Source organism: Moschus berezovskii, chromosome 17 (assembly GCF_049115385.1).
Source record: "Moschus berezovskii isolate FMDL1 chromosome 17, NW_MosBer_1.0, whole genome shotgun sequence".
NCBI lineage: Eukaryota > Metazoa > Chordata > Mammalia > Artiodactyla > Moschidae > Moschus > Moschus berezovskii.
The window spans coordinates 59,686,662-59,705,812 of NC_142476.1; the positions used below are offsets into that span (position 1 = coordinate 59,686,662).

A 19,151-nucleotide genomic window follows, 5' to 3' on the forward strand; every position below is an offset into this window, starting at 1 on the left:
TTATTTTGGGGAGCTCCAAAATCACTGCAGATGGTGACTGCACCCATGAAATTAAAAGACAATTTCTCCTTGGAAGAAAAGCCCTAGACGGCATATTAAGAAAAGACAAACCTAGACAGCATATTAAAAATCAGAAACATTACTTTACCGACAAAGGTCCATCTAGTCAAGGCTATGGTTTTTCCAGTAGTCATGTATGAGAGTTGGACTATAAAGAAAGGTGAGTGCCAAAGAACTGATGCTTTTGAACTGTGGTGTTGGAGAAGACTCTTGACAGTCCCTTGGACTGCAAGGAGATCCAATCAGTCTATTCTAAAGGAAATCAGTCCTGGGTGTTCATTGGAAGGACTGATGCTGAAGCTGAAACTCCAATACTTTGGCCATCTGATGGGAAGAACTGACTCATTGGAAAAGACCCTGATGCTGAGAAAGATTGAAGGTAGGAGGAGAAGGGGATGACAGTGGATGAGATGGTCGGAATTCATCACTGACTCAATGGATATGAGTTTGAGCAAGCTCCAGGAGTTGGTGATAGATAGGGAAGTCTGGAGTGCTGCAGTCCATGGGGTCACAGAGTCAGACATGACTGAGTGACTGAACTGAACTGAACTGAGGCAAGGGGCAAGGTGCTTATAACTAAAAGATGTAGTACTTCTAGACAACAACCTTATAGTTTAGTGGGGGAGACAAGTAACCAAATACATGCTGTGATAGAAGTGAACCCAAGGTGAAGTGGAATATATAGAAGGTACACCAACTAAGGCTTGGAAGGTGCACTAAGGCTCAGTGAGGACTTTCCTAAAGAGGTGACATCTGCATTATTGAAAGAAAATAAAAGTCAGCCAATTGAAGGAGCCTTTCAAACAGTGGGGCAACATATAGGAAGGCCTTCAAACAGAGACCTGAGAGAGCAGATTCATTCTAGGAGATCAAAGTTCAATTCATGGTTAAAGTAAAGGGTTTTAGAACATGCTCAAACAATTTAGAACATGCATCAACTTAAAAATAGACTGCTCTATACATAGATTGTTATATAAGAACCTCATGGTAACCACAAAGCAAAAACCAATAGAGTCACCAAAAATAAAGGGAAAGGAATGCAGGTATTGCACTAAAGTCATAAAAATACAAGGAGAGATAGTAAGAGAAGAAGAAAGTAACAGAGAACAACAACAACAACAAAAGAAACCAGAAGACGATTAACAAAATGTTACAATGTTTGTAAGTACATATATATCAATAATTACTTCAAGTGTAAATGAATTAAATGCTCCCATCAAAAGATATGGGGTGATTGAATGGATTGAAAAACAAGACCCATATACATGCTGCCTATAACAGACTCACTTCAGATCCAAAGACATACACACAGACTGCAAGCGAAAGGGTGGAAAAAGATACAGGCATACCTTACTTTACTGTGCTTTACTTTATAATTGAAGGCTTTTAGCAACTCTGCATCTGTCAATGCCATCAGTACCATTGTTTATAACATCTTTTGTTCATTTTGTGTCTCTGTGCCACATTTTGTAATTCTTGCAATATTTCAAACTTTTTGTTATTGTTTATATTATTATATTTTATGTAATAATAGTATTAATGACTACAGCCATGAAATTAGAAGATGCTTGCTTCTTGGAAGGAAAGCTATGACAAGCCTAGACAGCAGACAGCATATTAAAAAGCAGAGACATCACTTTGCTGACAAAGGTCCATATAGTCAAAGTTATGGTCTTTCCAGTAGTCACGTATGGATGTGAGAGTTGGACCATAACGAAAACAGAGTGCCGAAGAATTGATGCTTTCGAACTGTGGTGCTGAAGACTCTTGGGAGTCCTTTGGACATTGAGGAGGTCAGACCAATCAATCCTGAAGGAAATCAACCATGAATATTCATTGGAAGGACTAATGCTGAAGCTGAAGCTCCAATACTCTGGCCACCTGATGCAAGGTGCCTGATGCTGAGAAAGATTGAGGGCAAGAGGAGGAGGGGGCAACAGAGGATGATATGGTTGGATGGCATCACAGACTCAATGGGCATGAGTTTGAGCAAACTCTAGGAGATATTGAGGGAGAGGGAAGCCTGGTATGCTGCAGTCCATGGGGTCACAAAGAGTCAGACATGACTTTGTGATTGAAGAGCAACAAATATTAATGGTGGTCTGTGATCAGTGATCTTTGATACTACCATTGCAAAATTATCACAATTACCTGAAGACTCAAATTTTGGTTAGTATTTTTTACCAATAAAGTCTTTTTGATAAAGGCATATACCTTTTACTTTTAGACAATGCAACTGGACACTGAATAGACTACAGCATGTACACATAATATTTCTATGCATTGGGAAACAAAAACAATCATGACTTGCTTTACTGCAATATGTGCTTTATGCGGTGGTCTGGAACTGAACCCATAATATCACCAAAGAATGCCTTTATTCCATGAAAATGAAAGCAAAAATATAGCTGAGGTAGCAATATTTATATTGGACAAAATAGACTTTAACATGAACTGTAACAAAAGACAAATTGGAACATAAATAATGATAAAGAGATCAATCCAAGAAGAATATATAACACCTGTAAATATATAAGCACCCAATGTAGGACTACCTACATAAAGGAAATATTAACAGACATAACAGGGGAAGTTGACAGAAATAAAATAACAACATGGTCCTTTAAATCCCACTTATATTAGTGGACAGATTATCTATACAGGAAACCAGTAAGGAAACACTGGCATTAAATGACACATTAGAACAGATGACCTGATGAGAGGCACACAGAGCATTTCACCCCAAAACATCAGAATACACATTCTTTTAGGTACACATGCAGTATTCTCCAGGATAGGTTACATGTAAGAACACAAAATGAGTCTTAATAAACTTAAAAAGATTGAAATCATATCAGGCATTTTTTCCAAGCATAATGGTATGAGACTAGAAATCAGCTACAAGAAGAAATTAGGTAAAAGCACAAGCACATGGAGTCTATACAACCATTGGTGGTCATTGTAAATACCAAAGAAAAACTATCACCTTGAGACAAATGAAAGTGGAAACATAGATTCTAAAGTCTATGGGATGCAACAAAGGCAATTCTAAAAGAGAAGTTTATAGCAATACAGATTACATCAGGAAAGAAGAAAATTACAAATAATCTAAACTTATACCTAAAGGAACTAGAAAAAGAAAAATAAACAAAGTCCAAAGCTAATAGAAGGAAAGAAATAATGAAATCAGAGTGGAAACAAATGAAACAAAGAGGGAAAGAGGGAAGGCAAGGTAAATGAAGAGTTTGTTCTTTGAAAAGATAAAGTTGATAAAACACTACCAGACACATGAAGAAAAAGGAGATTTGGCCCAGATAAACTCAGAAGTGAAAGAGAAGTTACAATGGACACCATAGAAATACAAAATATAAGAAATTACTTATGAAAAATTATACACCAATAAATAGGACAAACCAGAGAAATGGAAGGATTCCTAGAAACGTGCTATCTTCTAAAACTGAATCTGGAAGAAATAGAAAATCTGCACAGACCAATTCAGTTCAGTTCAGTTCATTTCAGTCGCTCAGTTGTGTCCGACTCTCCGCGACCCCATGAATCACAGCACGCCAGGCCTCCCTGTCCATCACCAACTCCCGGAGTTCACTCAAACTCATGTCCACAGAGTCGGTGATGCCATCCAGCCATCTCATTCTCGGTCGTCCCCTTCTCCTCCCGCAATCAGTAATCAAAAAGTTCTAACCAACCAAAGTCCAGGACTAGATGCCTTTACAGGTGAATTCTACTGAACATTTAATGAAGACTTATTAACTATTCTTCTTAAACTATCCCCCAAAAAACTGAATATTCTATGAGGTTGGCATCACCTTGGTACTAAAATCAGACATAGACACTACAAAGAAGAAAATTACAAGCCAATATCACTAATGAACACAGCTGCAAAATTACTCAACAAAATATTAACCAAATTCAACAATTCATTTAAAAAAAATCATATATCATGATCAAGTGAGATTTATCCCAGGGAAAGAAGGGTGAATCAACATCCACAGATCAATCACTGTGATACACCACATTAGCTAAATAAAAGATAAAAATCATGTGATCATCTCAATAGATGCACCAAAAAACTGTTCACAAATTCAACATCCATTTATGATAAAGGCTCTCAGCAAAGTGCATATAAAGGAAATGTGTGTGTGCTTAGCCTTAGTTGTGTCCGACTCTTTATGACCCTGTGGACCGTGGCCTGCCAGGCTCCTCTGTCCATGGGATTCTCCAGGCAAGAATACTGGAGTGGGTTACCATTTCCTCCTCCAGGAGATATTCTAACCCAAGGATTAGAATATGTCTATGACCTATGTCTCCTGCATTGGCAGGCAGATTCCTTACCACTGAGCCACCTAGGAAGCCCAAATGAACATATCTGAACATAAAAAAGGCCACATATGACAAACCCACAGCTAATAATATACTCAATGATGAAAGGCTGAAAGCATTTCCCTATGATCAGAAAGAAAACAAGGATGTCCACTCTCTCCACTTTCATCAACATAGTATAAAAATTTTCATCCACAGCAATCAGACATTAAAAAATAAATAAAATGAATCCATACTGGAGAGGAAAAAGTAAAACTGTTTGCAGATGACATGGTATTATATATTAAAAATCCTATCGATTCTACCATAATACTATTGTTGTTGTTAGTCACTCAGTCGTGCCTGACTCTTTGTGACCCCATGGACTGCAGCCCACCAGGCATCTTTGTCCATGAGATTTTCCAGGCAAGGATACTGGAGTGGGTTGCCATTTCCTTCTCCAGGGGATCTTCTCAACCCAGGGATCGAACCCGGGTCTCTTGCACTGCAGGCAGATTCTTTACCAAGTGAGCTACAAGGGAAGCCCTTGTACTATTACAAAATAGCCCAAAATACTATTAGAACTTAAAAAAAAAAAAGTAAAGTTGCAGACAATGAAATTAGCATATAGAAATCTGTTGGCATTTCTATATGCTAATAACAAAACTATGACAGAGAGAAATTAAGAAAGAAATCCCACTTACAATTGCATCAAAAAGAATAAAATACGTAGGAATAAATTTAACCAAGGAGGTTAAAAACCTGTATTCTGAAAAGTATAAGACCCTGATAAAGGAAACTGAAGTAGACACAAATAAATGGAAACATATTACTCATATTGCTCGTGAACTGGAAAAACTAATATTGTTATATGCCCATACTACCCAAATCAATCTATAGATTCAGTGCAATTCCTATCAAAATACTAATGGCAGTTTTTACAGAACTAAAATAATCCTAAAACATGTATGAAAATACAAAAGATCTTGAATATCCAAGCAACCTTGAGAAAGAACATAGCTGGAGGAATCACTCCAATTGAAACTATACAACAACATTATAGTAACAGTAATTTCATAGTTAAAGTAATTTAAAAGTTTGATACTGGTGCAAAAATAGGCACATAGGTCAATGGAACAGAATAGAGAACCCAGAAATATACCCACACTTATATGGTCAATTAATCTACAGTGAAGGAGACAAGAATATACAATGGAGAAAAGAATAAAACTGGGCCAATTTCTTTTTTTTTTATTTTATTTTACTTATATAAAAATAAACTCAAAATGGATTAAAGACTAAAGTATAACCTCTGGAGTGATGAAACTCCTAGAAGAAAACATAAGCACTGTGCTCTTTGATGTTGGTAGTGTTTTTCTGGTTTGGTCTCAGGCAAGAACAGCAAAAGCAAATATAAACAAATGGACTGCATCAAAAGCTTTATTTTTTGGCCAGGGAGGGAAGAGGCGTGCCACCCAATTTATAGGATCTTAGTTTCCCCAGTCAGGGATTGAATCTGGGCCTATAACAGTGAAAGCACTGAGTCCTAACCACTAAACCACTTGACCAAACTAAAACACTTTGCACAGAGAAGGACACCATCAGTAAAATGGAAAGGCAAACTCCTGATTGGAGCGGATGTTAGCAGATGTTATATCTAATAAGCGAATATCTAGATGGTATAACACTTTGCACAGAAAAGGAAATAATAATATCTAGATTGTATAAAGAAGTCATACAAATCAATATCAAGTAAAATCCAATTTAAAGATGGGAAGGTGATGTGAAAAGACATTTCTCCAAAGAATGCATATAAATGACCAATAGACACAAGAACAGATGCTCAATATGACTAATACTCAGGGAAATACAAATCAAAACCACAGTGAGATACCATCTTTTTGATGATCAAAAAGATAACAAAATAACAATGTTGGCAAGGATATGGAGAAAAGGGAACCCTGACGCACTCCATATAATAAATATGTGTAGTGCACTCCATGTAGTGCATGACCCCAGTAATCATTCATGGGTACGAGAGTTGAAGGTTGAGTGGCAAAGAATTGATGCTTTTGAACTGTGGTGTTGGAGAAGACTCTTGAGAGTCCCTTGGACAGCAAGGAAATCAGACCAGTCCATCTAAAGGAAATCAGTCCTGGGTGTTCATTGGAAGGACTGATACTGAAGCTGAAGCTCCAGTACTTTGGCCACCCTATGTGAAGAGTCGATTCATTGGAACAGACCCTGATGCTGGGAAAGATTGAAGGCAGGAGGAGAAGGGGACGACAGAGGATGAGCTGGTTGGATGGCATCACCGACTCAATGGACATGAGTTTGAGAAAACTCCAAGAGATGGTGAAGGACAGGGAAGCCTGTCATGCTGCAGTCCATGGAGTTGCAGAGTCAGACACAACTGAGTGCCTGAACAACAAGAGCACCTGAAATATAATGTGGCATGAGAAATTGAATAGGGGGAAAGATTAAGATTCCATTTAAGTATTGGAATAGCTTGAACTTTTTCCTGGATATAATGTATGGGCCACTGAATTTTCTAAGTAGTTTTTAAGCAAGCACAGAAAATAGAAAGCAGAGAGAGAACTGGTAACTGACTTCATAGAGCACAGAAATTCTGTTAATTGAGAGCTTGCAGAACGGAATTCTGAATAGAAATTCTCTAGGGTACCTGCAGTTGTGCTCCCTGAATATGGAAACCTAGTACTATTGCCTAGAAAATCCCATGGTTGGAGGAGCCTGGTACCTGGTAGGCTGCAGTCCGTGGGGTCGCTAAGGGTCAGACACGACTGAGCGACTTCACTTTCACTTTTCACTTTCACACATTGGAGAAGGAAATGGAAACCCACTCCAGTGTTCTTGCCTGGAGAATCCCAGGGATGGGGGAGCCTGGTGGGCTTCCATCTATGGGGTCGCACAGAGTCGGACACGAATGAAGTGACTTAGCAGCAGCAGCAGCAGCAGGATATCTCTTCCCGAAAGCATTTGAATTAACAAGTTATAACTACTTCAGTTCAGTTCAGTTCAGTCGCTCAGTAGTGTCTGACTCTCCGCGACCCCATGAATCACAGCACGCCAGACCTCCCTGTCCATCACCAACTCCCGGAGTTCACTCAAACTCATGTCCACAGAGTCGGTGATGCCATCCAGCCATCTCATTCTCAGTCGTCCCCTTCTCCTCCCACCCTCAACCTTTCCTAGCATCAGAGTCTTTTCCAGTGAGTCAACTCGTTGCATGAGGTGGCCAAAGTATTGCAGTTTCAGCTTTAGCATCAGTCCTTCCAATGAACACCCAGGATTGATCTCCTTTAGAATGGACTGGTTGGATCTCCTTGCAGTCCAAGGGACTCTCAAGAGTCTTCTCCAACACCACAGTTCAAAAGCATCAATTCTTCGGTGCTCAGCTTTCTTCACAGTCCAACTCTCACATGACCACTGGAAAAACCATAGCCTTGACTAGACGGACCTTTGTTGGCAAAGTAATGTCTGTGCTTTTTAATATACTATCAAGGTTGGTCATAACTTTCCTTCCAAGGAGTAAGCGCCTTTTAATTTCATGGCTGCAATCAGCATCTGCAGTGATTTTGGAGCCCAAAAAAATAAAGTCTGACACTGTTTCCACTGTTTTTCCATCTATTTCCCATGAAGTGATGGGACCAGATGCCATGATACTTAAATTTGGAATCAGGAGGGGAGGAGCAGAGTGAGGCACAATGGGAATGAGGCATGCCTCAGAGCTGTCTCACGACTTGTCTCTGCTTCTCCCTTAAATATTAAAGGACCTTTAATATTAAATATTAAAGGACCCCCAATTACAGAAAGCTTCGAACAGATTCAGAGACCTAAATCAATAAACAGAACAACTCAATTCAGAGGATATAGCACACAGCAGGAAGCAAAAGAAAGTTCACAAAAAAGTATACTGTGCACACAGAAATAAGAGAAGATTATGCACATAAAAGGTGACTAAGATGCTATAAAATCAGAAAGAAGAAAAGAATTTGAAACGTGTATAAATGTAGTCACAATTTTTTTTTAAAAATCAAAGGTTTGAAAGCAAAACGATAGACATGGAAAACTGAAAAGCTCAGTATGCTTGGCCAGGCCTTCAGTCCTGGGTCCTTCCTAGATCTTGTAGATAACCAATTATCCAATTAAACAAAATATTCACCAATACATAATTGTTCTGTGGCTGCTTATATGAGATTATTATATAGTCAGTGGACAATAACAAAATGATACTGATGATTTTAAAAGACCAACTGGTGCTTGAAACCAGTGTTAGAGTCGGTGGTGTGGCTTGCCAAAAGTAATAATTGGATCAAGTTTAATGGTGCCATGGTTTAGGGTATAGAAGTTTGATGACATTCCTTCAGTTGCCCCAACATGAGGTTTCCTTTACCTGGCAGGACCTCATTCTGAGTGGGCAGAATGCCATCACCACCAACTGAGTGTATATTCATTGAGGAAATAGAAAACTCAGGAAGCATTTACTAAACATCCTATAAACTGATACCTCCTGAATTGCCCTGCGGAGAAATTCTCCTTAGAACTTCTCCTAAGTTTTAAGATACGTATCAGAGTGCTTGTTTTCACAAATACATTTGTGTGTCCACTTCAAAAGATAGACCCAGCCCTGTCAAATTTTATAATACAAAGAAAAAGAGTGACGATCTTAAAAACTTATAGAAAGGCACCTCATTTAAATAATAACAAGAGTGAATGTGTCATCTGACTTCCCATTAGTAAAGCTGAATATGCAAGGCTGGAGAAAATGCCTTCAAAATTTTGAAGTCTCTATCTAGCCAAATTATCTAGCCAGTTAATGTAAAATAAAGATATTCAGAGTCTCAAAAATTTTATGTTCACATACCCTTTAACAGAGAGGTACTAAAAAATGTGTTTTAACAAAACAAGAAAGATCAAAACATTGGACCCAGTAAATGGTGACTTCAACCCAGGGAATAAAGAAAGAAAACTTCAGGAAACAAGTACTAGGTTACCTCTGCATTTACCACATGGAAAATATTATTACCACCATTTTAATTACCTACTGAAAAACTTTAGAAAACTGAACGCATTTTTAATTGAAATTATTAACTTTATGGGAAATATTGTAAATATACATATAAGAAAACTTAATTATAACTTTCTCAGTAGTTAACAATATGTATATATTAAATAACAATGTAAATACTATAAATTTAGCTAACTAAACACTATGATATTAACTTGAAAAAAGAGATGTACAGGTAGGTATATTATGCGGCAGAAATAGTTTCATGTGTCATGTAAGAAGCCAATAATGAACAAAATTACATATTAAGAGAGCAATATAAGAATATTTACTTGAGATAATGGAGACATTTCATAACAAAGAGCTGCAAGAATCAAAACTGTTTTCTTTTGGTAACTAAAGTGAGGAATGAGGAGAAATGGGGCCATGGTGGCGTTTTAATATTATTTGTTTTGTTTTACCCAGACTTATGTTGATAAAAATAAAAATTTTTATAAAAGATGGTAAATGAGGTAGATGAACCTAGAGCCTGTTATACAGAGTGAAGTAAGTCAGAAAGAAAACCAAATATCGTATATTAATGTATATATATAGAATCTAGAAAAATTGTACTGATGAAACTATTTACAGAGAAGAAATGGAGATGCAGTTGTAGAGAATGGTGTGGTGGACACAGCGGGGGACAGAGAGGGTAGGGCAAATTGAGAAAGTAGCACTAATATATATTCACTATCATATATAAAATATGTAAAATGTAAAATAGATAACTAGTGGGAAGCTCCTGTATAACACAGGGAGCTCAACCTGGTGCTCTGTGATGACCTAGAGAGGTGGAATGGGGGAGAGGGGGGCAGGGAGGCTCAAGGAGGAAGGGATATATATATATATATATATTTATGACTGATTTGCACTGATGTATGGCAGAGGCAACCACAACATTGTAAAGCAATTATTCTCCAATAAAAGGAAAGAAATTTTTTAAAAAGATGATGTCAGCACCATGCAAGATGGATGAGAAGAAGGAGGGGGTGCATTTTACTTTTATATTTTCTGTTTTTCTCTTCTTAGGAAATGGTATTTCTCAGTACCAATGACAGCAAGTGATGTGCTAAAAGAGGTTAGAGGAAATCAAGTGGCTTTTCAAGACTGCTTTATTGCAAATAGTCTTTTCCTGCTGACTTTTCCATTGTTGACAATACCTGAGATTCCTGGGTTTTTACCAATATCTTCACCACGGGGTAGTCAGTTAATAGCAAATTGGGCTGCTTGTCTTCCTTCATTTGTTGTGGTGGTAGCTGACATGGAGACCTTTCAGACAAATGATTCATTCCATACTTGGACCAGAATCAGAGTGCCTCCAAATATTCTGACTGAAGATGAAAGACACAATGTGTCTGATGTGACCGTATCACGGGATGGAATATTTTTTATAATAAATGGTATTCTTTACTTAAAAAATTATAAGGCATTTACAAGACTGGGAAGCAATGCAAGTCTTCCTGATGGTGGAATTATTGGCATTACATCAAGAAAGTGGTGTTGGATCAACTATTTATTAAAGGTTAGTAAATAATTACATATATGTATATTACACCTGCACATTTAGGTATATTTTCCAACCTAGATAGTATATTAAAAAGCAGAGACATTAATTTGCCAACAAAGGTCCGTCTAGTCAAGGCTATGGTTTTTCCAGTGGTCATGTATGGATGTGAGAGTCGGACTGTGAAGAAAGCTGATCGTCGAAGAATTGATGCTTTTGAACTGTGGTGTTGGAGAAGACTCTTGAGAGTCCCTTGGACTGCAAGGAGATCCAACCAGTCCATTCTAAAGGAGATCAATCCTGGGTGTTCATTGGAAGGACTGATGCTAAAGCTGAAACTCCAATACTTTGGCCACCTCATGCGACGAGTTGACTCACTGGAAAAGACTCTGATACTGGGAGCGATTGAGGGTAGGAGGAGACGGGGAAGACAGAGAATGCGGTGGCTGGATGGCATCACCGACTCTGTGGACATGAGTTTGAGTGAAGTCCGGGAGTTGGTGATGGACAGGGAGGCCTGGTGTGCTGTGATTCATGGGGTCGCAAAGAGTCGGACACGACTGAGCGACTGAACTGAACTGAACTGAACCGAACTTTTTGGTCTTCCCAGGTGGCCTAGAGGTAAAGAATTTGCCTGCCAATGCAGGAGATGTGGTTTCAATCCCTGGGTTGGGAAGATCCCTGGAGAAGGAAATGGCAACCCACTCCAGTATTCTTGTCTGAGAAATTCCATGGACAGAGGAACCTGGTGGGCTACAGTCTGTGGGGCTGCAAAAGTGTCGGACGTGACTTAGCGACTAAACAACAGCAGCAGCTATTTTTGGTTGTAGGTTTTTTTCTTTTATCTCTTTATATACATTGTGCCAGTCCTTCTGGCCTATAGAGTTTATCCTGAAAAGTCAGATAATTCTCTTATGGTAGTTCCCCTGATAACTAGTTGCTTTTCTCTTGTTGCTCTTAAGATTCTCTGTAAATTTTTTTGTCATTTTAATTATATTTTGTCTCTGTGTTCTTTTTGTTTGGCAACCCTCTGTGCTTCCTGGACCTGGATGTCTGTTGCTTTTCTCAGGTTAGTGAAGTTTTCAGCTCTTATTTCTTCAAATAAATTCTCTGCCCCTTCCTTTCTCTCTTCTCCTTTCATCTCCCCAGTAATGCAAATGTATGATGTTGCATGGATGTTGTCCCAAAGGGACAGTTCATATGGTTTCCACTACTCTGTCTTCCTGACCACTGATTAATTCCTCTGTATCACCTAATCTTATTGTCAATACCTTCTAGGATGTTTTTCATTTTAGCTTTTAAATTCTTCTGCTCTAGCTCTTTTTATATATTTTCTTTCTAACTCTGTTGAAATTCATACTATATTCATCCATTCTCCCAAATTCATTGAGCATTTTATGTTCATTATCTTGATCTCTTTATCAGATATATTGCTTATCTCCACTTTGCTAAATTCTTTTTCTAGGATTTTGTCTTGTTTCTTCATTTGGAACATAATCGTCTGCCTCATTTTCCCAGTTCTTTACTGTTTACTTCTATGTGTTAGATAGGTCAGCTGTGTCTCCTGAACTTGTAAAAGTAGCTTTACATAGGAGACAGTCTATGGGGCCCAGCAGCACACCTCTTTGGTTACCAGAACTATATTCTTTAGTGGTACCCCTGACGTGGATGGTGGGGCTGACTAATGGGCATGCTGGTCAGTGAGGCTGGCACCTGGCCAAGCTGGCTGTGAGGCTGCCCTTTGGGTGGGGGTTGTGTGCCCATTGAAGAGCAGGGTAGGCTTCCTGCTCAGTTGGTTGTGTGGCCCAGCAGATGTGGGGCTTCTGCAACCCCTTGAAGGACAGGTCTGGGTTTCTGTGCAGCTGTCTGCATGGATCAGGTGGCCTCTTGGCTGGTGCAAACGTGTTTCAGAGTGGGGCCAAGTCAAACAACTCTGAATACAAAGTTAAAACAAATTTATGCAAGCTACCAGAGCTTCCCTAAGATGACATATGTAACAGCTACATCCCCATATCAATTAAAGAAATTGAATTTGTTGTTTAAAAACCTTCCCACAGAGAAAACTTCATGCCAAGAGTATTTCACCAGTGAATTCTATGATATATTTTTAAAATAAATGCCACAATTTCTAAAATCTTTCAGAAACTGAACAAGGGGGATACTTCCCGATTTTTACCTTATTAGAAAATAATTTAAAAAACTCATATGATCATCTCAATAGGTACATATAAAAGCATTTGACAAAATGTAGTATACACAATTGATTTTAAAAATCAGCAAATTAAGAATAAAAGAGAACTTCCTCAACCTAACACAGAACATTTATGAGAAACCTTAAGCTAACATTGTCCAATGGTAAAAGACTGTTGATTTACTTTGCTCAGATTCGATGTAAATATGCTGTTGTTGGTTAAACCTACCATTTGGCGTTCATTTTTTATTAACACCATTTGCTCCTTTGTTCCTTTCTTCCATTTCTTGCTTAAAATAAGGAACAAGGTGAGAATGTTTGCCCACACCACATCTATTCAACATTGTATTGACAGTTCTAGCAGGTGCAATGAGTTAAGAAATGATTAAAAGGAATCTGTATTGAAAAGAAGACTGTCTTTATTCAAACACTTTTAGATGTAGAAAAGATTATGAAATCTATTTTTTTAAAGTTGTCAGGGCTAATAAGAGTGGTTACCAGGTTGCAGTATATAAGATCAATACAAAAAAATCAACTGCATATTTACGTAGCAATTTAATTTTGTATATGAAAGATATAAACATATAAATGAACAATCACAAATTGAAATTTTTAAAAATACTGTTTAAATAGAATTTAAAATATTAAATACTTAGGAATAAACCTGATAAAAGATATGCAAATATATACACTTTAAAACTAAAAAATATTATTGAGTGAAGTAAAAGACATGTATAATGTATCATAGGTTGAAATGTATGAAAATGTATCTTGTTCATAGGTGGAAAAAATGCAATATTGTTACAATGAGAATTCTTGAGAAAAGCAGCACTTCAATTAAAATCCTATTGGCTTTCATAGAAATTAAGAAGCTGATTCTATTAGTATGAAACCAAAAAAAAAAATCAAGAAATAAATGCCACTAAAAATGTAGATCTTGGTTGGAATGCAGAATATTTTTAAAATTTTGAATTCTTCCTAAGCTTATATACGTGAACAGTATGAAAAGGCAAAAGATAGGACACTGAAAGATGAACTCTCTAGGTCAGTAGGTGCCCAATATGCTATTGGAGATCAGTGGAGAAATAACTCCAGAAATAATGAAGAGATGGAGCCAAAGCAAAAACAACACCCAGTTGTAGATATGACTGGTGATGGAGGTAAAGTTCAATGCTGTAAAGAGCAATATTGCAGAGGAACCTGGAATGTTAGGTCCATGAATCAAGGCAAACTGGAAGTGGTCAAACAGGAGATGGCAAGAGTGAATGTCAACATTTTAAGAATCAGCAAACTAAAATGGACTGAAATGGGTGAATTTAACTCAGATGACCATTATATCTACTACCATGGGCAAGAATCCCTTAGAAGAAATGGAGTAGCCATCATGGTCAACAAAAGAGTCTGAAATGCAGAACTTGAATGCAGTCTCAAAAATGACAGAATGATCTCTGTTCATTTCCAAGGCAAACCATTCAGTATCACAGTAATCCAAGTCTATGCCCTGACCAGTAATGCTGAAGAAGCTAAAGTTGAATGGTTCTATGAAGACCTACAAGACTTTCTAGAACTAACACCCAAAAAAGATGTCCTTTTCATTATAGGGGACCGGAATGCAAAAGTAGGAAGTCAAGAAATACCTGGCGTAACAGGCAAATTTGGCCTTGGGTACAGAATGAAGTAGGGCAAAGGCTAATAGAGTTTTGCCAAGAGAATGCACTGGTCATAGTAAACACCCTCTTCCGACAACACAAGGGAAGACTCTACACATGGACATCACCAAATGGTCAATACTGAAATAAGATTGATTATGTTCTTTGTAGCCAAAGATGAAGAAGCTCTATATAGTCAGCACAAACAAGACTGGGAGCTGACTATGGCTCAAATAGTGAACTCCTTATTGCCAAATTTAGAGTTAAATTGAAGAAAGTAGGAAAAACCACTAGACTATTCAGGTATGACCTAAATCAAATAACCTTACGATCATACAGTGGAAATGACAAATAGATTCAAGGGACTAGATCTGATAGACAGAGTGCCTGAAAAACTATGGATGGAGGTTCGTGACACTGTACAGGAAACAGGGATCAAGATCATCCCCAAGAAAAAGAAATGCAAAAAAGCAAAATGGCTCTCTGAGAAGGCCTTACAAATAGCTGTGAGAAGAAGAGAAGCAAAAAGCGACAGAAAAAAGGAAAGATATACCCATTTGAATGCAGAGTTCCAAAGAACAGCAAGGAGAGATAAGAACGTCTTCCTCAGTGATAAATGCAAAGAAATAGAGAAAAACAATAGAGTGGGAAAGACTAGAGATCATTGGAAAGACCAATGTTGAAGCTTAAACTCCAATACTTTGGCTACCTGATGCGAAGAGCTGACTCATTTGAAAAGACCTTGATGCTGGGAAAGATTTAGGGCAGGAGGAGAAGGGGATGACAGAGGATGAAATGGTTGGATGGCATCACTGACTCAATGGACATGGGTTTGGGTGGACTCTGGGAGTTGGTGATAGACAGGGAGGCCTGGTGTGCTGCAGTTCATGGGGTCGCAGAGTTGGACACGACTGAGCAACTGAACTGAACTAAGAGGTCTCTTCAAGAAAATTAGAGATACCAAGAGAACATTTCATGCAAAGATGGGCTCAATAAAGGATAGAAAAGGTATGGACCTAACAGAAGAAGAAGATATTGAGAAGAGGTGGCAAGAAAGCACAGAAGAACTGTAGATAATCACAATGATGTGATTACGTACCTAGAGTCAGACACTCTGGAATGCAAAGTCAAGTGGGCCTTAATAAGCAACACTCTGAACAAAGCTAGTGGAGGTGATGGAATTCCAGTTGAGCTATTTCAAATCCTAAAAAATGATGCTGTGAAAGTGCTACACTCAGTATGCCAGCAGATTGGGAAAACTCAGCAGTGGCCACAGGAAAAGGTCAGGTTTCATTCCAATCCCAAAGAAAGGCAAGGCCAAAAATGCTCAAACTACCGCACAATTGTGCTCATCTCAAACACTAGTAAGGTAATGTTCAAAATTTTTCAAGCCAGGCTTCAACAGTACGTAAACCGTGAACTTCCAGATGTTCAAGCTGGATTTAGAAAAGGCAGGGGAACCAGAGATCAAATTGCCAACATTCGCAGGATCGTCGAAAAAGCAAGCAAGCTCCAGAAAAACATCTATTTCTGTTTTACTGACTATGCAAAGCCTTTGACTATGTTCAGTTCAGTTCAGTCGCTCAGTTGTGTCCGACTCTTTGCGACCCCATGAATCACAGCACGCCAGGCCTCCCTGTCCATCACCAACTCCCAGAGTCCACTCAAACTCACCTCCATCGAGTCGGTGATGCCATCTGCCATCTCATCCTCTGTCGTCCCCTTCTCCTCCTGCCCCTAATCTCTCCCAGCATCAGAGTCTTTTCCAGTGAGTCAACTCTTCGCAAGAGGTGGCCAAAGTATTGGAGTTTCAGCTTTAGCATCAGTCCTTCCAGTGAACACCCAGGATTGATCTCCTTTAGAATGGACTGGTTGGATCTCCTTGCAGTCCAGGGGACTCTCAAGAGTCTTCAACACCACAGCTCAAAAATATTAGTTCTTCGGCGATCAGCTTTCTTCACAGTCCAACTCTCACATCCATACGTGACCACGGGAAAAACCATAGCCTTGACTAGATGGACCTGGTTGGCAAAGTAATGTCTCTGCTTTTTAATATGCTATCTAGGTTGGTCATAACTTTCCTTCCAAGAAGTAAGTGTCTTTTAATTTCATGGCTGCAATCAGCATCCGCAGTGATTTTGGAGCCCAAAAACAAAGTCTGACACTGTGGAAAATTCTTCAAGAGATGGGAATACCAGACCACCTGACCGGCCTCTTGAGAAACCTGTATGTGGGTCAGGAAGCAACAGTTAGAACTGGACATGGAACAACAGACTGCATCCAATTAAGGAAAGGAGTATGCCAAGGCTGTATATTGTCACCCTACTTATTTAACTTATATGCAGAATACATCATGTGAAATGTTGGACTGGATGAGGCACAAGCTGGAATCAAGATTGCTGGGAGAAATATAAATAACCTCAGATATGCAGATGACACCACACTTATGGCAGAAAGCAAAGAACTAAAGAGCCTCTTGATGAAAGTGAAAGAAGAGAATGAAAAAGTTGGCTTAAAGCTCAACATTCAGAAAACTAAAATCATGGCATCTGGTCCCATCACTTCATGGCAAATAGATGGGGAAACATTGGAAACAGTGAGAGACTTTATTTTCTTGGGCTCCAAAATCACTGCAGATGGTGATTGCAGCCATGAAATTGAAAGATGTTTACTCCTTGGAAGGAAAGTTATGACCAACCTAGACAGCACGTTAAAAAGCAGAGACATTACTTTGCCAACAAAGGTCCATATAGTCAAGGCTATGGTTTTTCCAGGGGTCATGTATGGATTTGAGAGTTCGACTATAAAGAAAGCTGAGCACCAAAGAATTGACACTTTTGAACTGTGGTGTTGAAGACTCTTGAGAGCCCCTTGGACTGCAAGGAGATCCAACCAATCCATCCTATAGGAGATCAGTCCTGGGTGTTCACTGGAGGGACTGATGTTGAAGCTGAAACTCCAATACTTGGTCACTTGATGGAAAGAACTAACTCACTGGAAAAGACCCTGATGCTGGGAAAGATTGAAAGCGGGAGGAGAAGGGGATGCCAGAGGATGAGGTGGCTGGATCCATCACCAACTCAACGGACATGAGTTGGAACAAACTCCAAGAGATGGTGAAGGACACGGAAGCCTGGCATGCTGCAGTCCAGGGGGGTCACAAAGAGTCAGACACTACTTAGCAGCTGAACATAACAGAACAAAACAGAAAATGTCTTTATTTTGTGCCTTCATTTCCACCAAATACAGAATTATATCATTATACATGGGTTTTGTTGTTTTTCAGTTGTTTTTAAAGCAACTTACAAAGACATTTGGTTATCTTATGGCTTTCATCATTTTTGTTAAGATGTGAGCCATTATTCCAGTCATTGTTCTCAAGTTTGTAATGTGTCTTTTTTATTTATTGCTCCTTTAGATCCTTCCTTTTATCTTTGGTTTTCAGCATTTTTATTATATGCTTATGTGTAATTTCCTTTGTATTTATCCTGTTTGAGTTTCAGTTGAGCTTCTTGGATTTCTGGGATTATGTCTCTCACTAATTTTTGGATGTTCTTGAACATTATTTCTTCAAATACTTCTTCTGCACCAGTCTCTTTTTCCTCTTCTTCTAGGATTCCAGAAACATATATATGAGACTGTTTAATTTGGGCAGATGACCTGATTTTTTTTCTTTGTATTTCAGTTAGGATACATGCTTTTAACCTGTCATCAAATTCACTGCTCTTTTACTCTTGCTATATTCTCAGTTAACTCTTAAATCCATCTAGCAATTTCTTTATTCCTGATATCATATCTTTAATTTCTAGCATTTCCATTCTGTTTGGGTTTTTTCTTTTTAATTTATTTTTGGCTGTGCTGGGTCTTAGTTGCTGCATGTGAGCTTTCTCTAGTTGCGATGAGTAGGGGCTACTCTCTAGTTGCAGAGCTCAGGCTTCTCATTGCAGTGGCTTCTCTTTTTGCAGAGCACAGCTCTAGGTATGTGGGCTTCAGTAGTTGCAGCACGCAGGCTCAGTAGTTGTGGCACACAGGCTTAGTTGCTCCACAGCATGTGGGATCTTCCCAAGCCAGGGAGAGGATCTATGTGCCCTGCATTGGCAAGTGGATTCTTAACCGCTGGACCACCAGGGAAGTCCCCTATTCTTTGTATTTTTAAAATTATCTACATATCTCAGCTGTAATTCCCCATCTCTGCATTCTTGCTTGTCTTTCCACTAGATCGTCAATGTTTCATCATAGCAATTTTTTTTTTTTTGCTGTGCCTGGAGTCTCAGCACTGATGAGATTCCAGAGATCTCTTCATACTTTGTAACTGAGTCACCAGCTTTCCAAATCCTAAGAGAGCCATCTCTGCTGCCAGCT

The 19,151-nt window shown here is 38.7% G+C and overlaps 1 protein-coding gene across 1 annotated transcript in view; it reads left to right on the top strand.

Annotated features, from left to right (window-relative positions):
• CATSPERE (catsper channel auxiliary subunit epsilon) overlaps positions 1 to 19,151 on the top strand; it is a 144,610-nt gene that overhangs the window by 50,786 nt on the left and 74,673 nt on the right. The window contains exon 9 of the mRNA XM_055418841.2: positions 10,475 to 10,967. Coding sequence (XP_055274816.1) covers positions 10,475 to 10,967 — 493 coding nt within the window. The remainder of the gene's footprint in view (positions 1 to 10,474; positions 10,968 to 19,151) is intronic.